This window comes from Phalangium opilio, unplaced genomic scaffold, assembly GCF_054372755.1.
Source record: "Phalangium opilio isolate 3A_F unplaced genomic scaffold, DU_Popi_V2 ptg000039l_1, whole genome shotgun sequence".
NCBI classification, from domain to species: domain Eukaryota; kingdom Metazoa; phylum Arthropoda; class Arachnida; order Opiliones; family Phalangiidae; genus Phalangium; species Phalangium opilio.
The window spans coordinates 1128278-1152634 of record NW_028324162.1 but is presented as its reverse complement, the minus strand read 5'-3'; the positions used below and the strand labels follow the sequence as shown (position 1 = coordinate 1152634).

The 24357-nt window shown below is 37.9% G+C and overlaps 3 protein-coding genes across 3 annotated transcripts; all 3 read right to left on the bottom strand.

Moving 5' to 3' along the window:
• Positions 1-255: 255 nt before the first annotated feature.
• Positions 256-8372, bottom strand: LOC149680975 (uncharacterized). The gene is made up of 3 exons (XM_089834481.1): positions 7533-8372; positions 6250-7260; positions 256-510 (listed from the first exon to the last, which is right to left on the bottom strand). Exons 1-3 carry the CDS (start codon positions 8370-8372, stop codon positions 256-258), a joined length of 2106 nt encoding a protein of 701 aa, XP_089690607.1.
• A 7194-nt stretch (positions 8373-15566) lies between these two features.
• LOC149680974 (uncharacterized) lies at positions 15567-16853 on the bottom strand. Its single transcript, XM_089834480.1, has 4 exons — positions 16653-16853; positions 16364-16596; positions 15652-15922; positions 15567-15605 (listed from the first exon to the last, which is right to left on the bottom strand). The coding sequence occupies exons 1-4, from the start codon at positions 16851-16853 to the stop codon at positions 15567-15569; spliced, it is 744 nt and encodes a 247-aa protein (XP_089690606.1).
• Positions 16854-19499: 2646 nt separating this feature from the next.
• Positions 19500-22633, bottom strand: LOC149680973 (uncharacterized). Its single transcript, XM_089834479.1, has 2 exons — positions 21578-22633; positions 19500-19625 (listed from the first exon to the last, which is right to left on the bottom strand). The coding sequence occupies exons 1-2, from the start codon at positions 22631-22633 to the stop codon at positions 19500-19502; spliced, it is 1182 nt and encodes a 393-aa protein (XP_089690605.1).
• Between the last annotated feature and the right edge of the window lie 1724 nt (positions 22634-24357).

Below are 24357 nucleotides of genomic sequence, written 5' to 3'. Positions count from 1 at the left end.
TCCCGATCTACTCTGATACGGATAGTCGGATACCAGTGATGTTCCCACTATCGTTCTTTTGGAATCCCGTTATAATGGCCATGATGGCGTTAATAACACCTTCAAAATTGATGTTTCTCCTAACCATTACTCGAGATCCAACGCAGAGATACAGCTTACTCTCTAAACCTCCAGTTTTTGACGGCTAATTGTCTAACATTTTGAGTCTCCTGACAATGTTTTTGGTAATTTGTTGTCGTAATCAACGAACTTGTCTTAGCATTGAACGCATTCAACTTTCTGTGGACTTTTCTCTAGCATTTTTTTGTTGAATTTATCGCACATGGCCATTTTCGGCATCAAACAGATGGGATGAAATCCTTCTTTAACCAGCTTAATGTAAAGATTCATAGCCCCCTCAATTTTGTTCCCTCCCGGAACTAGTCTACTTTCTAAGGTTGAAACATCATCTTTCGTAAGTGTTCCGATTCTAATTCGGTTTAGTAGGTCGCCATACAGTCGGTCGTCGGCCTGTCGTACGTTTTGCGTTACCCGTACAAAAATTTACGGCTGCATTTTTGCTGCTAATTAGATTTTTTAGAATCTGCAATATATTGCAAATAAACTGGAATATTCTGGAAAAATACTGGAATAAACCTGAAAAATGTTCAATTTCAGACAAAATTAAGGTGATTCCAGAGAGCAATGCAGAACATTTTAGACGTTTTGCAGAAAAAATATCTTCCGTTGGAAAACTCAGTACAACAGTATACAAAATTTAGCAACTCTAGAGTCATAAAATAGTTACTTTACAGCTAGAAAACAGAGGGGAAATAGTAACTCCCGTAAGAAATCAGGATGTTTGTAGGCTCATTAAAAGTACTGTACCTTCCAAATATATTGTATGCATGTTACAGTCAGAAATTGCTAAGTTTGTAGGATAATTGCAGGCGTGTTTCGGATACTTTTTACGATAATTGCAGACGCGTTTCAGATACTTTTCAGGATCATCACAGGCGCGTTTCAGATACTTTTCAGGATCATCACAGACGCGTTTCAGATACTTTTCAGGATCATTACAGGCGCGTTTCAGATACTTTGTGGGAAAATTGCAGGAGCGTTTCATATAATTTTCAGGACCATTACAGGCGCGTTTCATATACTTTTCAGGATCATTGCCGGCGCGTTTCATATACTTTGTAGGAAAATTGCAGGCGCGTTTTAGATACATTTTTGGATCATTGCAGGCGCGTTTCAGATACTTTGTAGGATAATTGCAGCCGCGTTTCAGATGATTTGCAGGATCATTGCAGCCGCGTTTCAGATAATTTTTAGGATAGTTGCAGGCGCATGTCAGATAATTTTAAGGATAGTTTCAGGCGCATTTCAGATACTTTGCAGGATAAATGCAGGCGTTTTTCATATACTTCGTAGGAAAATTGCAGGCGCGTTTCAGATACTTTTCAGGATCATTACTGGCGCGTTTAAGATACTTTTAAGGACCATTACAGGCGCGTTTCAGATACGTTTAAGGACCATTACAGGCGCGTTTCAGATACGATAATTACAGGTGCTTTTCAGATACTTTTTAGGATAATGGCAGGTGCTTTTGAGATAATTTTTAGGATAATTGTAGGCGCGTTTCAGATACTTTTTAGGATAATTACAGGCACTTTTCATATACTTTGTAGGATAATTGCAGGCGCTTTTCATATACTTTTTAGGATAATTATAGGCGCGTTTCAGATACTTTGTAGGATAATTGCAGGTGCTTGTCAGATACTTTTCAGGATAATTGCAGGCGCATTTCAGATACTTTGCAGGGTCATTGCAGCCGCGTTTCAGATACTTTGTAGGATAATTGCAGCCGCGTTTCAAATACTTTGCAGGATCATTGCAGCCGTGTTTCAGATAATTTTTAGGATAGTTGCAGGCGCATGTCAGATAATTTTTAGGATAGTTGCAGGCGCATGTCAGATACTTTGCAGGATAAATGCAGGCGCTTATCATATACTTTGTAGGAAAATAGCAGGCGCGTTTCAGATACTTTTCAGGATCATTACTGGCGCGTTTCAGATACTTTTACGGACCATTACAGGCGCGTTTCAGATACTTTTACGGACCATTACAGGCGCGTTTCAGATACTTTAATTTGTACGATAATTGCAGGTGCTTTTCAGATGCTTTTTAGGATAATTGCAGGCTCTTTTCATATACTTTGTAGGATAATTGCAGTTGCTTTTCATATACTTTGTAGGATAATTACAGGCGCGTTTCAGATACTTTGTAGGATAATTGCAGGCGCATTTCAGACACTTTTCAGGATAATTTCAGGAGCGTTTCATATACTTTGTAGGAAAATTGCAGGCGCGTTTCAGATACTTTTTAAGGATAATGGCAGGTGCTTTTCAGATAATTTTAAGGTTCATTGCAGCCGCACTTCAGATACTTCGTAGGCTAATTACAGGCGCGTTTCAGATACTTTGTAGGATAATTGCAGGTACTTTTCAGAAATTTTTAGGATAATTGCAGGAGCATTTCAGATACTTCGTAGGATAATTGCAGGCGCTTTTAATATACTTTGTAGGAATATTGCAGGCGCTTTTCATATACTTTTTTGGATCATTGCAGGCGCGTTTCAGATACTTTTAGGATCATTGCAGGCGTATTTCGGATACTTTGTAGGATAATTGCAGGCGCGTTTCAGATACTTTTTAGATTAATTGAAGACTCTTTTCATATACTTTGTAGGATAATTGCAGGTGCGTTTCAGATACTTTGTAGGATCATTGCAGCCGCGTTTCAGATACTTCGCAGGAGCATTTCAGATACTCTGTAGGATAATTGCAGGTGCGTTTCAGATACTTTGCAGGGTCATTGCAGCCGCGTTTCAGATTCTTTGTAGGATCATTGCAGGCGCGTTTCAGATACTTTGAAGGATAATTGCAGGCGCGATATAGATACTTTGTGGAATAATTGCAGACGCGTTTCAGATACTTCGCAGGATCATTGCAGGTGCATTTCAGATACATCGCAGGATCATTGCAGGTGGATTTCAGATTCTTTGTAGGGTCATTGCAGGTGCGTTTCAGATACTTTGTAGGATAATTGCAGGTGCATTTCAGATTCTTTGCAGGATCATTGCAGGCGCGTTTCATATGCTTTGCAGAGTCATTGCGGGTTTTCCTATCAATTATTGTGAATCAGTAGCCTTATATACGATTTAACTAGAATTAAGGTAAATTAATGACGATTAAATTAATAAATATCATTTATATTTATTTAAATATTTAAAAATAGCCTCTAAATTGCGTCTCGACTTGGAGAGGTTTATTTTGGATTCCCAACTTGTACTCATCTCTTACAAAAATATTAAGCTGTAATTCATCTGAATACACGCTTTTCTGACTTGCTAAAGTAATATCTGAGATGGTCCAACTGTTTAGGTACATGTACATTAAGTTCTCACCACATCTAGATAAGAAGGTCTTTTCGTCTATCTAACATCCACAACATACACACTCACAGAACGTAATCGAAAAATTCTTTCAAACTTATAGCTAAAAACCGATTACAACTGAAGGGAAGGGTCCCGACAGGCTTGTTTTACGTCTATCCGCAACCAGGAAAACTGCTGTAAACTTATATGATAGCGCTAAAGTACTTTGGTTCGCAATTTCCTTCACATTTCGAGCGCCATGGTGATAGTAGATCTTATCTTAATCGGTTTCTATCCACGCTTGTTTTTCGTGTACCCGGGGCTACAAACACACACATGCACACACACACACAGAAAGCTAGGTCTGGTCTCAAAAACTGGAATAAAATCACTAAAATAAACTGAAATTATTTTATTTACTTTTTTTGGATGAAAAATTGTTTTTCTACGACTTTTTACCTCAAATAGAAGTAACTCTTTTTTTATTAGGTTTTGAATCTATAGAACTTGACTGCCAACACCTTTGAAAGCTTGGAATCCTTATGTTGTTAGTATTGGATACACCTTAAACATAACTGCATAAGTTCGTAAGATTTGTTCCATAAGTTTGTCACTGGTTACTTTATGAAGTGGTGAAGGTGAAACGTCATATTCTCGTAAAGCGACGCCTGTTGAGCCATTGTCAAAGGCTTAATAAGGCTAAATAGGAAGTTGGACTGCAAAACCGAGTGTATTCAATTCTCGCGTCATTGTCGAACTAGCTCTCAGTAAGTCTCTAGCATTACGAAGTATAGGCAGTGTCATACTTATTGAAACATGGCCCGCCATTTATGACCAAAAAATGTTTCACTTTTCTATCTTTTATGGTGGTTTAAATATTTTTAGGATCGAGACGTGACAGTATTAGATCAAAAGATTTTATTAAGATGAATGAGTAAAGCTTTTTTAAGATGCCTTTTTAGGCCTAACCAATTCTTTATTCAAATTTTAGAAAAATAAAAGCAGTAATATTAATGCCTAACAGAAGCAGATAAAAATTTAGGGTGCGCTCGAAGTTGACTTCCCGTACAAAAATTTTAAGCTGTAATTCATCTGCATACGCGCTTTTTTATCGCTACCACGCTGTAATAGGTATACATTAAGGCTACATTTCTGCAGCTCAAAAAACGGGACAATTTCACAGCAATTCTAGAACTGCAAATTGACTGCCGTTTCTTCATTTTCTGTTTGTTAACTGTTAACTGTCTAGCCTGGCAGAAATATGCAGCGCAATTCTGCAAAAGCTAAGCAAAAGTAGAAATACCAGCTGTTAGTTTAAAACTGTAATTTGACCGTTTTTATAGATATGATACAGGTCTGCAAAAGTGATGGAAAAGTAGAAATCCAGCTGCTAATTTAGAACTGTAATTTGACCGTTTTAATAGACATGTTACAGGTCTGCAAAAGTGATAGAAAAGTAGAAATCCAGCTACTAATTTAAAACTGCAATTCTACCACATTTATAGTCATGTTACAGATCTGCAAAAGTGATGGAAAAGTAGAAATGCAGCTGCCAATTTAGAACTGTAATTTGACCATTTTTATAGACATGTTACAGGTCTGCAAAAGTGATAGAAAAGTAGAAATCCAGCTGCTAATTTAAAACTGCAATTTGACCACATTTATGGGCATGTTACAGGTCTGAAAGAATGATTGAAAAGTAGAAATCTAGCTGCTAATTTAAAACTGCAATTTGACTACATTTAAAGACATGTTACAGGTCTGCAAAAGTGATGGAACAGTAGAAATACAGCTGCCAATTTAAAACTTTAATTTGACCTAAATTGACCATTTTTATAGACATGTTACAGGTCTGCAAAAGTGATGGAAAAGTAGAAATTCAGCTACCAACTTAATACTGTAATTTAACCACATTTAGAGAGATATTGCAGGTATTTAAAAGTAGGAAATTCTACTTTTGAATACCTGCAATATGTCTATAAATGTGGAATAGTTACAGTTTTAAATAGGCAGCTGGATTTCTACTTTTTCATCACTTTTTCAGACTTGTAACATGTCTATACATGTAGTCAAATTACAGTTTTAAACTAGCATCTGGTATTTCTACTTTTCTATCACTTTTGCACACCTGTAACATGTCTATAAAAATGGTCAAATTACAGTTTTAAATTGGCAGCTGGATTTCTGCTTTTCCATCACTTTTGTAGAATTGTTACATGTCTATAAATGTGGTCAAATTACAGTTTTAAATTGGCAGCTGGATTTCTGCTTTTCCATCACTTTTGTAGACCTGTTACATGTCTATAAATGTGGTCAAATTGCAGTTTTAAATTGGCAGCTGAATATCTACTTTTCCATAAGTTTTGCAGACCTGTAACATGTCTATAATTGAGGTAAAATTACAGTTTTAAATTGGCATCTGGATTTCTACTTTTCCATCACATTTGCAGGCCTGTAACATGTCTATAAATGTGGTCAAGTTGCAGTTTTAAACTAGCAGCTGGTATTTCTACTTTTTCATCACTTTTGCAGAATCGCGCTGCATATTTCTGCTAGCACAGATAATAAACAGAATATGTAGAAACGGCAGACAATTTGCAGTTCGGAAATTGTTGTTAAATTTTCGCGTTTTTCGAGCTGCAGAAAATGTAGCCTTAATGTATACCTATTACAGCGTGGTAGCGATAAAAAAGCGCGTATGCAGATGAATTACAGCCTAAAATTATTGTACGGGTTATCTGCTCGACTATGACGTCATTGTAGTTTTTGAATAGCTTCGGGTTTGCTCTTAGCCTTCGTAATAGATTTTCGGTTCTTTTTCGCGCTATTACATAGTTGTCGCCCAACTTGTTCTTGTTGCTTTTCCAAGGGAAGACCACCTGGTATCGCCCTTGGTCAAAAGTTCTTGTCTCCTCGAATTGTTTCAAGGTTTCGTGGTTCTCTAAATTATTGGCTTCTCCAGTCTCAATAATTCCCATGGCATCTAACTCCCACAAGGATCGAATCTGGTTTGATAGGGATTCTTCAGATTCGGAAGGGATATGCTCTAGTATATCCCTTGTTATGGTAACTTGGTTTACGCCTATTGTTGACGCTATTTCTTTAGACATCGTAGTGATTCCGGTGGGCCCTTGCACCACCCATCCGAATTTCGTATCCAGGGCTACTAGGGCTTTTCCTATTCTCTCCGTCTTTCCGCTTGCAATTTCCCAAAAATGGTCGGATCCAATTAGGATTTCTATGGGATTTCCCTCTTGATTTCCATCTCCGTTAGGATAGTCAGCTACTTCTAATCCGCGTGTCTCCATTTCGTCAATTAAGTCCTCACTAGGTACTGAGAATACAGCTTCACAAATGTATTTCGCCTCAAACGCTCGAATTACGGTAGCTCTGGATGGATCGCTTTCGTGTTGAACCCTAAGTTCAACCATGTTTCGGGTTGTTCTAACAGGGGCTTCCCCTTCAAACTTGTGTACATTGATGGGCTGCTCTCCTATGACCTTCAGATTTAGTTTTTGGGAGAGAGATTGCGTAACGAAACTGGCTTGACTGCCTCCGTCAAAAAATATTCTAGTCTTTTGGAAGTCTCCTGTTGGACCAATCGCTTTGGCTCGTGCTGTTTGAAGAAGGACTTCTTCCTTAGCATGAGTTTTAGCTATAGATGTCGCTACGACTGCCGCGGCTGAAATTTGTCGCGCCCCCGAATCCGATGTAGCACCGTTATTTTGTGGATTTCCGGTAGTGGACTGACGCGGCTGTACGTTTTGGTGGGGGGCGGTGTTTGTATCACCTTCACATAGGGCTGGATTATGCTTTCTCCCGCACGAACCACAACTTGATATCTATAATGGCACCTTGATGCTTTGTGCCGCCCACGAATACAAATAAAACGAAGTCTTTTGTCCGAAACTCTCTTTCTACGTTCAACTATAGATATCGCAAATTGGGCATAAATTATTTCCCTGGTATGTGTGCTCATTAAGGCCAATATGAAAGGCAGCGACGGTGGGAATACTTTGCTTCACTGCAAAGTTTGTATGTCTAGATTGAAAGCTCGATTTTTCTACTGGTTTTTATGCTCTTTGGATTTGTCTATTCTCTTAACCGCATTAACCCGCTCCAAACATGCAATTTCTCTCTTTAAGAATTGCAATAGCTCCTCCACTTCCCATTCACTCTCTTCGTCCCCTCTATTTCTGATAAATTCTAAAACCATTTCTGGAGGTAGTAAACCACCCAGAATATGGACTAAAAATGAACCGTAATGTTCTTGGGGAACGTTTAAACCCTTTAGGCTTCTCACTTGCACTTCGCATGTGTCGTACAGTTTTTTAAGTCCATTTATATCGTTCGCACTAGAAACTGCCGGCATATTTAATAGATTGCTTTTGTGTTCACTTATGATTATGGACTTTTTGCCGTACCGATTTTTCAAAAGTTTAATAGCCGCGAAATAGTTCGCTTCAGTTAATGTGTACCCTTTTCTAGAAACCGCGGCTTCACCCTCCACTAAAGCCCTAAGATATGTAAACTTATCTGAGATTCCTAGGCGTTCGTTGTTGTGGATGAAAGCTTCATATTGTCCCCAGAAGCATTGCCATTTGGAGAAGTCCCCGTTGAATTTTAGAATTTCCAACTTGGGAAGGCGCACTGATAAGCTTCTTTCTTCGCTTTGGGCACTTGGAGGTCTTAAAGGTGACTGGTAGGGATGTGTAGTTCCAGGATGTGGTTGATTTTCTTTCCCTATGAATCTCTTGGCCCGGTTACGGGATATGACCAACTTTTCCGCCATCACGATCGCTTCCTGTAGCTCCTGCTCCAATCGTTCCTCCGTCTCTGTATCCTCCATTATAGTCTTTATTTGTTCGTTGAGAGCCTTTAATTCTGGCTCTTTTGAGTCCAACAAAGCAATCGCTTGCTCGAAAGCTTCGACCTTTGGGTGTTCATTTTTCATTTCCGCCTCGACCGTGTTAATTAGTGACGCCGCGAATATTGATTTTGCCGAATACCGAATACCGAATATTCGGCCATGCTCTCGGCCGAAGCACCGAATATTCGGCCACCGAATATTCGGGCGTGAGATATGTGCAACTCGCGCGAAACCGGTTATGAGCTGTAACTCGTTCTGGGAAATACGTACATCCCCCGCACGGACCGCAATGGGACAGGTCTCATCATGGAACAAGAAGGGTATGGAATGGTGAGGTGAATAGGCAGACGGCTTCGCGAAATGTAGGGTCACGTGGGAAAACTCTCCTCTCCTCTCGGCACTAGCTCTAACGCGATTACTGCTCTGCGCAATATTGGCGCGCAAGCCGAGAGAGGGATGCACTGTTTAGATCCGCTTTCTACCGCCTCTGCTACAGCGCGCCTGCGCGGAAGCTTTCAACGTTGGTTATAAACTCGGGAAGGAGGGAATGAAAAGGGGGAAGTTACGATTTTTCAATGCGCTCTCTTTAACACTATAGGACCCGTCTATAGCGTCTTAAGGTTTTTGGTTCATTTGCGAGTAGATCGTGTCACTATATGCTTTTTTTTATTCATCACTACTTACCACTGGTAGATTATAAATATTAAAGTAAAAATTGTTATTGAAATAAATAATTTTTGAGTAGTTTTTCCGTTTTTTTCCTTCATGATTGGAGATTCGGTATTCGGCCGAATATTACGAAATATTCGGCCGAATACCGAATACGAAAAAAATGGCCGAATAGGCCGAATACCGAATAGTAACCGAATATTCGTGGCATCACTAGTGTTAATCACTGATTGCACTGATACGCGTAAGACCTTTCGCGTTCTCATTAGTCGCCGATTCCGCCATTTTGACTTCGTTTTAGTCCTTACGATACTATCACTTAAAGTTAATGGTAGTTTTAAAGTTCACACTCGCCTTACTTCCCGGGTTTCGGCACCATAATGTGGGGAAGGTTTACCGTGAGCTATAGGGGAGAGCTAATTTTTCGCTATAAATGTTGCCGACTGAAAAAACAGCATTTACTGAGTTTTATTCGGTTTAAGGGCCGAGTTGAATTAGTCCAAAAACTGAACCAATTAGTAACAAAAAGACAGTTCTTTAATGATAATCGTTAAGTAAATTTAAATTTTTCCATACGCGCACTGCTAGAGTAGCAGAAAAAATTCTCGTGTATACGCGTACGAGTTCTTAGTTCGAAGTGAAGAAAATTTTTCGCCAATGCCCCCTCTCGCTCTCTTGGTTTTCTTTAAGCCTTTTACCTTTTATTTGTACAAAACCCGGTTAGTCATGTTTGCGAGAGAGAGAGAGAGAGGCTACCGCGCTAGGAATGGAAAGTCCCCGTCTTTGGTGGTCCTCCTTTCTCGTCGCTCGAGATTCTCTTCTTCATGGAAAATTTTGTACCACCAAAGACGTGCTTCCAAAAGATCACAATTTCAATAAGTAAATCACATACATACAAAATACAAAGTTTCAAATGAAAAAAATACTAAATGAAAAGTAATACAAAATTTCAAGAATTAGTTTACGTCATTTACTTTTTAACAACCCATGTAATGCCTCTGTTCTACAACTGCAAAGTTCACTAGGGCTACGCAAAATCGTTTAAATGAATCAAAGTGTTACCTGTTATAAACAAGAAAAACGTTGCTGCTTCAAAATTTCCTTTGCCTAAACTAATCGGATTGAACAAAACTCAATCCAAACCGTACCTAGTTCATCAAACCGCAAATTAACCCTTTATAATGACTTTAACGTACCCATAACTGGTGCTAGAAAACCTAGCTTTTCCTGGTTCAAATATTTCAACATACTCTTATCTGGTGCAGAAAAAATTAATCTTACCAGGTTCAATAAAATCTTAACTTAGCCGTAAATCCTCCAAACAAAACCTAACCTACCATAATCTTACTAGGTTCAAAACCACCTAACCGAAACATAGTTGGTTTAACAGGCCTTCAAGTATTCTTGAATGGATACACAATACCTAGGCTAACCCTATCTGGTTTATTAAAAACGAACCTGACATTGTTCAAGAGAGACTTACGTAACCTTAACTGTGTTATCATAACCTAACATAAACTTAGCTGGTTTAAGAATGACTGAAATAGTATAACCTAAGTGTACAAAGTTAAACAACACCTAGCCTAGTCTTCAATGCTTTAACCCAACCTGACCTAGCCTAACCTTAAATGCTTTAATAAAACCTATCCGATCCTTAACTGCTTTAATCAAACGTGACGTATCATACTTTTCTATAACTAAACCTGGTTTAATCTTACCTTGTTTAACAAATCCTGAACATTTATAATCGCACTCTCCAAGTAACAACTATTCAATCTATTCATGCATTTGAAATATGTTCTTTTAGACAAAGACTTTTACGTGCATGTGGCCCATTTGGAAAGTTGCATAGCAATATCGAAAAAGGCTAATAGCAGACTAATAAGCAACGAATTTGCAAGTAAACGGTTCAAAAATGTTGTTGAAGAGGATGGCGCTCAAAAAATTGTTTACACCCTAAATTTCTTCATGGAACCGAAGCTCAAAAACCAAATCGAGCAAGATATCAAGTATCTGGACCAAGAATTTTCAAAGCGTCAGTTCGTTTCACTGACAAGGTATATCAAATGAACCAAGTGTTGAAAGTTTAGATATCATAATCAATTTCGTTCTAGGTACCTTGTTTCTTATTCTGCGCTGACGAATGGGCAAAGGGTAGGAATTCCTGAAAATTTAACAGAGATGGCACGCTTTTGATAGTGTTTATTCTTAAACACAAAACTTGCACAACCAGCATTGGTAATTTACCAATTGATAAGCAAATGAAATCAATATTTGACTCGTAAGTAAATTTTTCTTACTCTTACATTGACAACATCTGTAATATTTCTTGTTTTTTAATAATATTTTAACAAAATAGTTACTTAAAAATTTGAAAAGCCATGCCGCATGCGCAAAGATGCGTTAATGTTTTCCTTAACACCCAAGGCAATCCAATAAATGCCTCAAACGAAATTGCAAGGTGAGAAAACAAAATGAACGAAACTCCTTTATTTCCAACAATTTACATTGCTTTCTATCCCTTTGTATTTTCGTAGATTTGAGATTGGAGAAAATCTTCCGTCAACCATATGGCGTAAAGCCATACAAACCGCCATGACGGATAAAAACGTAATGGAAAGGGAGATGATATCTGGTGTCATGGCTCATACTGAGTCAACTGCTGCAAGGCATTATAGAACTACCACAACAAAGCAAATATGTCAAAGGGTCAAAATAATGCGTACCTTACAGAGGAATGAGTATATTTATTTGAGTTTGCAATAGTTTATGTCCATTTAGAAACCAAAAATATTTTATCTCATTGAAACATTTGAGTATAACTGAGATACATTATAATTTAAATTCGTGGCCAATTACTATAATTTAAATTCGTGGCCAATTACTATAATTTAAATTCGTGGCCAATTACTATAATTTAAATTCGTGGCCAATTACTATAATCAAATTTTGCACAAGATTAATTCAAATGTTCATCTTTCAATGCATGCTTAGGTTCTTGCAATTTATTTATAACTACTTCCAAGTGCAAATATAAATTTTTCTCAACGCGTTTATACATCGTTTTATCCCAAACTCATCCGAAAAAGGTTAAACACTCTATTCGAAATTCCAACCACTAATTGCAAAACCCTTTGCAATTGTTTTAAATCTGTGTTTTTTGATTTTATAATCAAGTTATAGGGGAACATTACAAAATTAGTTATTTTGCCAAGATTAGTTTACCCTCGTCTGGATTTATCCAAGGCACCTTTTAAAATGCCAGTCACTTTAGTCTTAAATACAATTTATTGTGTATAGAAAGTGACAAGTGTCAAAATAATAATGTTCCAAAATCTGTATTCAAGAGTAGTGGAAACTTAAATTCAAACATATATCTATGAATATTTTCTTTAAAATACTGCTATTAGAGGTTGGGTGACCCATGGACCGTTGACGATGAAAAATTCATTGTTCACGAGATACCAGGAAAATCCGAAAAACCTTGATCTTTTCTTAAACACTACGGGAGGGTGTCGAATATTTCGTTGATATTAAACCAAAATCTTTCAATAAAGTTGAGACTATAAGCACAAGCTTGAATTACGGAGCGGGTTGTTCTTGGATGGAAAATACCAACACAGCTGATCCAACAATTGATGCGCTTTATTGCACTGAGACATCAGAAGGTAATGCCAAGTTATTTAGAATGGAAAATAATGTAGAGAATGTTAATTGAAAACTTTATTGTGTCTCCGGGTTGACTGAGTAAATAGCAGAAATAAATTAATATGGTTTAGGGCCCCCGCAAGTCTATGAACATATTATAAGCTTTAAAAATTAAATTTATAGTAAATATACTAATTCTGATAAAAACTACATCTAGAGGAGAAAATGCTCTACAATAAACTCAAGGAAGATATAAATAAGATTATCTCGCCTACTCCACGGGCCAAATTTCCATCTATTGAGGGATTTAAATACATTGTTAAGAGTCGCTATTCTTGATATTTGCATGAGACGGAATTATTACTAATCCCGGAAAATGTCCTACCCATCGATAATCGCAAGTTGCGTTAAAGTGTCCGACCTATCTGTAATCGCGCATGATAGAATTATGTCCAAACCTTCCATGAACACGCTCTACGGATTCATGGCTGACTCTCGATAATCGCGCGTTACCTAGTAACCTTTCAAATCTCAGTGGGGGCTCAAAAAGTTCAAGTGTGGCCCGGTTCATTTCCTCGCTTAAGGTTTGGCTATTGCTAAGTACAAAAATTTATTTTTATGAAGTGAAATAAGTCGCTAGGAGACTTGACGTGAGCACGCCTTCACAGATGACAAACATTGTTCGATTTAGTTTGGTTTTAAAGACAGAGAGGAAAGGTACCCATGTTATTTCTTTGCAGTCGGAATCCGAACTTTCAGAAAGACACCATATATATTTGCTTTAAGAATGAGTGAGAGAATAAGAAAAATCGATAATCTCAAAACGTCTAGATCCAAACTAATTGACATAATAAACAAAATTATTCAACTTATTTGCGATGCGACTAGAAATTTGAACAATTCCGGAATCCACCTTCCGGACGGAAGAAAAGTTGAACTTAAGCGTGAAAAACTTGCACGAAAACTCACTAGACTGAGAAACGATATTACTGAACTTGGGAATCAAATTGATGAACTTGAAAAAGGTAGTGTTTCAATATTTGTATAGTGTGTTTGAAATATGTTTGCATGAGATGGCTATGTTGTTCTGTGCTCAGTGTCATCTGAAATCTCATAGAACTGTTAATTTTCTATTACTGTTGAACTTTTTGAGCTTGCTTAAAATAAAACTGCTGCATTATTGGCATAAATTTTAACATTTTACTTATTTTGAGCCCGTGAAGCCCTCCCTTCGTTTCTTGAAAAGATTTTCTATAATGTGCATCATGAATAGAAACTTTTACAAACTTGGATAGTACTTGGGCTAAATTTAGTGGCGGATAATATTTTCATTTTGGACGTATATTATCGGAGTCAAGAGATGAAAAGTAATAATTAAAATTTATGATTGCCATAAAGTGAAATTTGCTTTCGCACTTATCTTCAAAATTTTAATAACTTATTTTAAGCAATTATTCAGAGAATCTTTTTTTAAAACCTTTTTATCAGATATCTTGTAAAATTCGATCATGGACCGTCGCTTTACTGTGAAAAATATAACATTATTATTGCTTAGATAGTAAGGCCTGGTCAGAGAGTACTAGCGAAGACCCCTTATGATGGTTATGAATTAGCTCAATTAGTCGGATTGTACGAAAGGGCCGATATAAGGAAATTTGTCATTAAGTTTAAAAACGAGTTTATGTCCAATATTATAACTGAAAATGTTTAATCCCAGAAAATGAGGATTCAGTTCCTATCCTAAAATTCGAAACCCTTAAATACTACCGATTTGCTTAAGGCAGAAAAACAGTCGTACGCTTTACTTTAAACTTCATGTTTAGTCTCGTCTATCAAAAATTTTCATTTAAAAAAACCAAAACCACCATTCATTCATCCCGCAGAAAAATTCTTAGGGCAGTCAGTATCGTCTAATCAAAAGCCATGATTACACGGGTACTTCGAAACGTTTTGTAACGTTTTGAAACGTTTGGGAACCACTGTGTAAACAGAAAGCGTTCTCGCGCAAAACGATTCGAATCGTTTCGGCCAAAACGTCCCGGGGAGCGATTTCAAAACGTTTTCAGTGCCTTCTGGCGTTGACATTTCGCGAATAAGTTTTTTTTTCTCAAATCAAATTAAAAGATAGCCGCAACTTGGCGTGATAACGATGTTTTGGCATTGATAAACATTTAAAAGAAAAAACATTATCGGACAGTTGGACAGTGTCCGAAGAAATAATTCTATATATAAAGAGCTCGCGTTAGAGCTGGAAAAAAATCACGGGATCAAAGTTTACTTTCCAACAAGTGCGAACCAAAGTAATATATAACTATATAATTATCTTAATTAAAGGTGAAATCAACGCCAGTGTGTGTGGCGAATCTAGTCACCAAAGTATAGACCAAACTATTCATCCAATCTTAGAATCTGGTGGGGAAAATGGCTCAAAATCTACTGACGATTCAAACGATATACCACAAGCTGGACAATCGAGTAACTCAACACGTAGTGAAGCTTCTAAAGGTATGGCGGGAACTGGCTGAAGTACAGTATAAGCTATAAACTAATTTATTAAATTACGGTAACGTACCATTTCAGGTCGCAGAAAAAGGAAGTTAGGGAGGGCAGAGTCCCTTTCTAAGGAATTTCTGGCTGAGTTTCAGCGAGTTACGAGTGAACAACAAAAACAATTATTGAGCAACAACAAAAATTTGACGAGAAATGTTATGAGAAAATGAGAGAACACGAGGCTCAAAGAGAAAAAGAATTTTATGATAGAGAAGCTGAGAGGGAGAAGCGCCAACAGGAGCATGAGCTTAAACTTTTGGAGTTAATGCTGAAAAAATGAGCATAATTTGCACAATGAAATCCATACAACGTGCATTGTATTTTATTGCAATAAATTATTTGTTCTGAGCTCCACAATTGTAATTCTTATTATTTAATATCCAAAATTACAAACATTAGACCATAACAGCACTATTGGCAACAGATTATTTCGTCTTCCATTCCCAGTCTCTACAAAAATTTGTAAGTAGGATCTTTGACGATAAAAATGATTCACTAATGCGTCTCTGATACTTTTTGCATTTGGATTTGATCGAACGTGTAATGGACAATCACGAGGTTGTTCTTGTTGAATGTCATCAACTGCGTTCAGCCATTCTTGCTGGAACGATTCCTTTTCATTTTCACAAAACTTATGCAAGGCGCAACAACATGCAATAACAACTAAAAGGTTTTTAAGGTTTAGATCATTTCTCTTCAGCAAGCATCTCCAGTGCCCCTTTAAGCGTCCAAATGCACTTTCCACTTGCATTCTAGCCCGACTTAACCTAGAAGGAAATATCACTCATAATTTTAAACATACTAAGATAACAAATCAACATAATATTATTATCTGTAGTTGAAATATAATTCGGCATCTGTTAGTTTTCCATTTTCGGAAAACCCTTTCATGAGCCATGTTTCTAGGGGATAGGCTGGATCTCCAATAATTAAAAGAGGAATGTCAGTTCCTTCAATTATTACGGTGTTTCTCTATTTATAAAAATCCTTTAGTTCCCCTGATCTAAAGAAAAGGGTTCTGCACCAAAATCTACCAGTGGAAAAAGAGTTCCTGCTTTAGCTTTTTTGTAAATTGATTAAATTTGCTAACACTCGGGCATCATGAACGGTCTCGGCCAGCCAATATTTATATCTATAAATCTAAAATACAATCAATATCAAGATTATCAGTGATTTAAAGTATTAGGTGACATTTTTATAGCACTAACTTTCCTCTATGATCTACCACCGCTTGCAACAAGACAGAATTCCAACCTTTCCGATTAAAATAATCTTTGGCATGTTCTTCAGGTGCAATAATCGGAATGTGTGTGCCATCAATGCAGCCACAACATTGTGGAAATCCCAGCTCATTCTTAAACCCATTTATAACATCATCAAGCTGATCATCGATTGGGATTGTTATTAATGGCACAAGAACCTCTGATATAGCTTTACAAACCTTGAAAATAGATTAAATATAAATATAAATCCTTCATGAAATTGTTTTTTTCTTACTACGTGAGGTACCACACAAGCAGTACATCCAGCGACACTAAACAGATTCCCAATAGTTCTAAACTTTCCAGGAGTTGCTAACTTATTCAAAGTAAGAGCTACTCTTCGCTCCAACGTTAAGGGCTTTCGCATTACAGTGACTTCTTTCACCAGGCGGTCATGAAGTAAGTCACAAATCTTCACAAATGATTGCTTACTCATTCTGAAGTCCATCCTGAATTCAGCCTCAACGTAAGTTGCCAAAACGCGTGCTTCCCAAAAATTGACATGATTTCGAGGTCTACACCATATACTTTTATGTTGTGGGTTCAATTTTTTATCATTCAAAATATTCTTCATTAAGGTGAAGAACAAAACCTTTTGCTCTTCCTGCTTCTTTAAAAAAGACGCAACTGAAACTGCTTACGTATGTGGAATAACTCCAGTGCTTTGTGAAATTCTGGCGATATAGCGCTTGCGTTCTTCGAAATTAATTCACAATTCCGAAAATTTGATTCTCTTCTTTTTGTTTTCCTTTTATTCAGAAAAAACAAAACTACTTCTTTAGAACACGCCATTTTTACAATAAGACTTAAGACTAATCAAGAATAAATTTACTATAAGAATGCCTAAGTCACTAGATTTTACGCTTCTACTCTTACGCCGGTGTCAGCGGACAAATAAGCCCCACCCCTTTCATGCCCGTCATTGCTCTGCGCTTTCCTATTGGATCCCGTGGGGATAGGTCATACAGACGCGATTGACGTATTCCGAATAGAGAAAAAAAAAATTCGAGAAAAAGTAAACAGAAAATGGAGGATGCCAGCGGTGCAGAAACGGTACGAGAATGGTTTTTAATTGCCATTAACAAGTTAGTTAAAGGTTTTGCACCTTACTTAATAGATAGTGTCTCTACGTGAAAATCGTTCGTTCTATAATTGTTTCTAAATCGAATCAAGTGTACTGTACTTATAATTTCGTCAGTTCCAAAAACCAAACCAAGGCTTAACGAAAAGTTAAAACAGATAGCTGGTGGAAAATATAGAGTAAGATAAAATATTAAGTCCCGCCTTGGTTTCCAGCCTCCCCCGACCCATGAGGGAGGTTTGTCGACTATCACGCGCACACCGGGCGCCTTTTTAGGCCTTCTTATAGTAAATTCCTTCTTGGACTAATATATCAGACTGCAGAATAGATCTTTAAACCCCTTTCTGCAGCATGTGCAAACTCTCCGAATCGGTTCCAGAGATTTGCGTGTAAACAGCACGTTTCCAAAACGTTACCAATCGTTTTCAGGACGCCCGTGTAATCACGGCTCTAGAAGCAAAAGGGCGCGTTTTCAATCAAGCTAGAAGTATTCTTCTCGCTTCTCTCGCGAGACGAGAGGCGAGAGAGAATAGTCTACGCGATTTTGCTTCTCGCAAAAGTAAGTTTTAGCGACAGTTTTCCTCGCTGGCACGTTTTCAAAGACGAGAGAAATTATCAGTCAGCGTACCTTGCACCACCTATTGCTGAGGTGGCACTGTGGATAAAAAATGCCTGTCGGTGCAAGACAGCGAAAGCTGCTTTTGAGAAAAAATAATAATTTTAAACTGGCTGCACAGGCCTTGATTAACGTAGGCAACGGTCTGTGTTGCTCAATGCTGATCATCACTAGCTCGGGACGAGAATTCGAGGCGAAAGGACGTATTTTCAGTTAAAAAAAGAACCCGATAAACTAGAATCATTAATTACTGAAAAATTACTTATATTATTTTGCCACTATCTCTTTGAAATAGAAATGGAGCAACAACAAACTTGGTATAATTATTTGCAAACGCTTTTTGAGCGGAGTCAAATATATTATAGAATTCTATGTAAAAGAATCGCGCAGAAAAAAATACAAACCAACTTGGGGAAACAACCGGAAAATTTCCAAGGGAAAATGAGAGAATATCAAATAGAAGGATACAAATGGCTTTTTACGTTGTACGATATGGGAATGAGTGGTATCCTAGCTGACGAAATGGGTTTGGATAAAACCGTCCAAGCAATTGCCTTAATTGTCCGTTTAGTGGAAAGAAACGAAAATGGACCCTTTTGATTGACCCCGATAGACAACCTTCTGCATTCTATCCCTCAAAAAATCCGAGACCCAGAGCAAGGAATTACCACCTTTACCTAGAGCCTGCAACTTAGAGACGAGACCATCATGGGGTACAGAGTCAAAGGGTTTCTTCCAATCAAAAATGACTACGTGTACGTCAGGAGCATTATTGGTGTCAAGGGTGAGAGCCCAAGAGTGGAAAGCTTGTACAAGCTGACTTGTACAACTAAAACCTTTACGGAAACCAAACTGACGCTCGGGAAGAACATTATTATTCGAGCAAAACACGAGGAGATTATCACAAATAATAGACTCCATTGCTTTACAAAAGACGAAAGAGAGTGATATTGATCGATAAGATTCTAGCTCTGAACGACTCAAAGAACCAACCTTTATAAAGGGGTACTACATAGAGCTTCTTCCAGGCATCAGGTTGTTTACCTAATCTATAAGAGTAGTTAAAAAATTCTGACAAGGGTTTAGCTATATGTAAATACTCTGGGAGAGCTGTTGAATAAAGTCTAGCTTCTCGGACTGAAAACAAGTGCTAGCTATGGATGGGAACTGCTTAAGTCCAGTGCGCGTTAAAAAAGGATGAGTCTCTAAAATTTCTATCTTTCAAGAAATTAGAAATGATGCGAGTTAAAAACGGTAACAAGAAACAGAGTTTTTATTTTTACTAAAAGCCTTATAGGTCCATCCACTTGAAAGGTTCTTAGAGTTCTGATTTTACAAAATGGCTCGCTCACCTAGAAAGGTGAGGGCTCACAGTAGCCTATAGTTTAAGGCGCCAAGAAGTCGGCTAAACTATAGGCTTTACAATGACTTCTTAAACCCAAGTTTCCCCCTCGTGCGATAACATTCTCTAAAGAGATGCTGCACCGATTACCCCTTTTCTTGGAAGTTTTCTTTAAGTGTCCATTTGTCACAGTTTGACATATTTTTGGGTAGGGATTTTAAAAGAGGGGTACTTGTAAAAGTTTTCTTAAAACTAGTAAAGTAAAGGTATACTTAAAAATAAAATGAAAGCGTCTTCTTACTCTATATTTTTAAACTCCCCCGGTAATGCTTTTAGATATATATTGAAAGCATTACCCGGTTTTTAAAAGTATGCGCTGATTAATTTGTAAATTACACAAATGTTTTAACGAGAGCGCGTTAATTAAAATCTTTCTAAATTACACAAATGATGTAACAGAACGCGTTAATTAATTTCTAAATTACACAAATGATGTAACAGAACGCGTTAATTAATTTCTAAATTACACAAATGTTTAATTGATCTCCGAATAGAATTTCCGGTTTTGATTTTCACAACACACATTCGGTTTTTTCCGTAGCCGGTACGCGACAATTTGGTCTCGCCGTTATGGTCTTGCCGATTTGGTCTCGCTGTTTTGGTCTCGCCGTTTTGGTCTCGGGACAAATGGGTCTCGGGACAATTGGGTCTCGGGACAATTGGGTCTCGGGACTATTGGGTCTCGGGACAAATGGGTCTCGGGACAAATGGGTCTCGGGACAATTGGGTCTCGGGACAATTGGGTCTCGGGACAATTGGGTCTCGGGACAAATGGGTCTCGGGACCTAACCCAACCCAACCTTGTTTGAAGGTAAGAAGATTATTTATATGAGTATTAAAAGCCCGCCTCTTACAACGAACAATTTATTAGCAATAATAGAAATATTTTGGAAGGTGTCAGACAATTAATAGGAGAATATTTTGGAAAAGGTGGCAGCTAATTAATAGGAGAATATTTTGGAAAAGGTGGCAGCTAATTAATTGGAGAATATTTTGGAAAAGGTGGCAGCTAATTAATTAGAGAATGTTTTGGAAAAGGTGGCAGCTAACTATTAGGAGAACATTTTGGAAAAGGTGGCAGCTAATTAGTAGGAGAATGTTTTGGAAAAGGTGTCAGATAATTAATAGGAGAATGTTTTGGAAAAGGTGTCAGATAATTAATAGGAGAATATTTTGGAAATGGTGGCAGCCAATTAATTATAGAATATTTTGGAAAAGGTGGCAGCTAACTATTAGGAGAATATTTTGGAAAAGGTGGCAACTAATTAGTAGGAGAATGTTTTGGAAAAGGTGTCAGATAATTAATAGGATAATATTTTGGAAAAGGTGGCAGCTAATTAATTGGAGAATATTTTGGAAAAGGTGGCAGCTAATTAATAAGAGAATATTTTGGAAAAGGTGGTAGCTAATTAGTAGGAGAATGTTTTGGAAAAGGTGGCAGCTAATTAATTGGAGAATATTTTGGAAAAGGTGGTAGCTAATTAGTAGGAGAATGTTTTGGAAAAGGTGGCAGCTAATTAATAGGAGAATATTTTGGAAAAGGTGGCAGCTAATTAATAGGAGAATATTTTGGAAAAGGTAGCAGCTAATTAATAGGAGAATATTTTGGAAAAGGTGGCAGCTAATTAATAGGAGAATATTTTGGAAAAGGTGGCAACGAATTATTGGAACCATTGTTTTGGAAAAGGTAGCAACGAATTATTTGGACCATTGCTTTGGAAAAGGTAGCAACGAATTATTTGGACCATTGCTTTGGAAAAGGAGGTAACTAATTAGGTAACCAAATAATCATGAGACCAAATAATCACGATACCAAATAGTCCCGAGACCAAATAATCACGAGACCAAATAATCACGATACCGAATAGTCCCGAGACCAAATAATCACGATACCAAATAGTCCCGAGACCAAATAATCACGATACCAAATAGTCCCGAGACCAAATAATCACGATACCAAATAGTCCCGAGACCAAAGAGTCCCGAGACCAAATCGGTGAGACCAATTAGTCCCGCGACCAAATCGGCAAGACCAAAATGGCGAGACCAATTCGGCGAGACCAAATTTTCCTGTTTCGTTCCGTCGCGACCACTGATAACTTCTTCAATTAGTCCGATTTTCCACATATGTCGCGGTAGTTTGTCCTCTTGAATCAACACAACATCTCCGATTTTAAATTCTACATCATTTTTTGCCAACTTAGAATGATGCGCAGATCTTAACTCCATTAAATAATCGCGTCGCCACCTTTTCCACGTTTTATTTAAAACATTTTCGCGGTATTTTAAACGATTTGTAATTTCAACCCGTGATTTTGGTATATTTTCAGATTTTATTTTAATTGGTGGCAGCGAATTTATCCTATGACCTATTAAAATTTCAGCCGGCGAAAGTGGGATGGGTTCGCTAAAATCATTGTAGACATACGTTATAGGCCTACTGTTTATCAAAGCCTCGACTTCAAGCAGGGCTGTTTCCAGCTCAGTATAATTAAAGGTCGCTTGACCCAACACTTTTCGAAGGGCAGTTTTGGTGGTGCGAACGAGTCGTTCCCACCACCCGCCGTGCCATGCAGCCCTCTCGACAATAAATTTCCATTGAATCCCTTGATTGCCAAAATATTCCTTTAATTCCTTCTCTTTAAGATTAGCCCAGATATTACCTAAATCAGTATTTGCTCTTTTAAATGTTTGAGCATTATCCGTATATATTACCGATGGTATTCCCCTTCGCGAGATTATTCTTCTCAGGGCCATAATAAATTCATCCGTGGTGAGCGAAGGAACTAATTCTAAGTGGATCGCGCGGGTGACAGCGCATATTGCAAGGCAAATATAGGATTTTTTGGTACTTTTATTGTTCCCATCTTTCACAAATAACGGTCCGGCAAAGTCTATTCCCATAATTGCAAAGGGTGGAGCTTCCCCAATTCTATCCGCTGGTAAAGGTGCCGTTACCGTATCCGCTTGTTTAGCTAAAGCTTTCCTACATTTCACGCAGTTCTTAACTGTTTTTCGCGCTAACTGTCTGTTTGCGGGACTCCAATATCTTTCTCTATATTGCGTCAGTGTGTCATTCACACCACTATGCAAAACTTGTTCGTGGCTTCTAATCATCAATAAATTCGCCAATCTAAGATTTTTGTGCAAATTAATGGGATGTTTTTCCTCGAATGTGAAATCCGAACTGTCTATCCTCCCCCCTACACAAATTATTCCGTCGTTTAGTATTGGGCTCAGCGAAGCTATTCTAGAGATTTTTTCAATCTCCTCCCCTTTTTAAAGCGTGCAATTCTTCCGTATACTCCTCCGCTTGAGTGTGTTTTACCCAAGTCAATGCGGCTTCTAACATTTCTTCGGCACTAATTGGGCCTGTTCTTTTGTCCTTGCCTCGGGCAACGAATCTCATAACATAAGCCGTTATACGTAAAATGTTACTGAGGGAGTTATGTCTATCTAAATCTATAATATTTTGATCCCAACTTTATTTTTGATATAGATACCCAAGGTTAACTTTCGTCTTTCATGCAAGACAAAATCCAAATTTGACTCCGGCATTATTTTTGGCCAATGTTCCTTATTTTTTGCTAACCAATGAGGACCTAACCACCAAAGTTCACTCTTAATTAAATCTTGGGCTTTCATCCCCCGAGTAGGCAAGTCTGCCGGGTTTTCCGTACCCGGGCAGTGACCCCATATGCCGTTTTCCGTTAAATTCTGGATTTCCTGTACTCTGTTGGAAACGAAGGGTTTCTAACTTTTTGCCACGCTTGTTACCCAACCTAGAGCAATAGTGGAGTCTGTCCATAAAAACACGTTGTCTAATCTGTCACTGAATGTATCTTTTATGTAACTAGTTATTCGAGCCCCAATCAGACAACCCATCAATTCAAGCCTCGGCATTGTTTGGCTTTCATCTTCTTGACTCTCCAAATTTTTAATTGGTGTTATCCTTGTTTTCGAAGCCACTAAAGCTGTCCCTATTTGGTTGTTCATCGTCTCGTATCTAACATAAACTACCGCGGCAAACGCCTTCTTACTAGAGTCACAAAAACAATGCAACTCTAGTCGCGTAATTTTCCCATGGGCTTGCGAAAGTAATGCCTATCAACTTTAATATCTTCAAAAAAGGGTAATTCTGAGCACCAATTCTGAAATTGCTCGTTAATATCTAGGGGAGTTTCCGTGTCCCATACTATTTATCCCTTTGAAGCCACAAACTCTGAAATAACATTTCGCCCCTTATAACGAATGGCGAAGCAATGCCCATTGGATCAAATATCTGTGAAATTAGGCTTAGCATGTGGCGTTTTGTGATTTTCACTTCTTTGCTAGCGGAGATAATATTGCTAAGGTTAAACCGGAGTGAGTCAGACACCGGATCCCATTTTATGCCTAGGATTTTTGTCTCCTTCTGAACAATATCCTTCCCAAAAAGGGCGCCTTCATGCTCGTTCCACCTAGTTATCAGATCTTGACAGTTAGACCCCCATTTTCTAAAGGTCATTCCCGCTTCTTGTAGGGTCTTGGCGGCTCGTTCCGATATTTCAAAAGCCTCTTCTATCTCATCCACGCTTGTCCCCAAATCATCTACGTATAAATCCTTTCCCAGCTTTTCTTTAACCCTTTCGTCTATACCTTCAGCCTCCTGAAGATGATGCTTTATAGTGCAAGCTAGTAAGAAAGGGCTACTCTTGACGCCAAATGGAACGCGCGTAATTCTCATGACTGTAAATTTTGAATTACTAAATTTTCCTTCGTCATCCCGCACCCAAAGAAATCTAGTTGAATCCTTTTCTTCATCATTCAATTTTATCTGATGGAACGCCTTTTCGATATCC

Bases quoted from the DNA above. Each gene is read 5' to 3' on its own strand.
- LOC149680973 (XM_089834479.1), bottom strand. From the start codon at position 22,633: ATGATTAGAAGCCACGAACAAGTTTTGCATAGTGGTGTGAATGACACA. The intron at 19,626-21,577 runs GTCTCGCCGAAT...GGACACTTAAAG, and splicing joins GAACGAAACAGGAAAATTTG to AAAACTTCCAAGAAAAGGGG.
- LOC149680974 (XM_089834480.1), bottom strand. From the start codon at position 16,853: ATGAGTAAGCAATCATTTGTGAAGATTTGTGACTTACTTCATGACCGC. The intron at 16,597-16,652 runs GTAAGAAAAAAA...TCTATTTTCAAG, and splicing joins CTTGTGTGGTACCTCACGTA to GTTTGTAAAGCTATATCAGA. The intron at 15,923-16,363 runs GTTAGTGCTATA...ATTTCCTTCTAG, and splicing joins GTGGTAGATCATAGAGGAAA to GTTAAGTCGGGCTAGAATGC.
- LOC149680975 (XM_089834481.1), bottom strand. From the start codon at position 8,372: ATGAAAAATGAACACCCAAAGGTCGAAGCTTTCGAGCAAGCGATTGCT. The intron at 7,261-7,532 runs GTTAATGCGGTT...GTGCCATTATAG, and splicing joins AAATTGCATGTTTGGAGCGG to ATATCAAGTTGTGGTTCGTG. The intron at 511-6,249 runs GTAATAGCGCGA...AACGTACGACAG, and splicing joins ACAAGTTGGGCGACAACTAT to GCCGACGACCGACTGTATGG.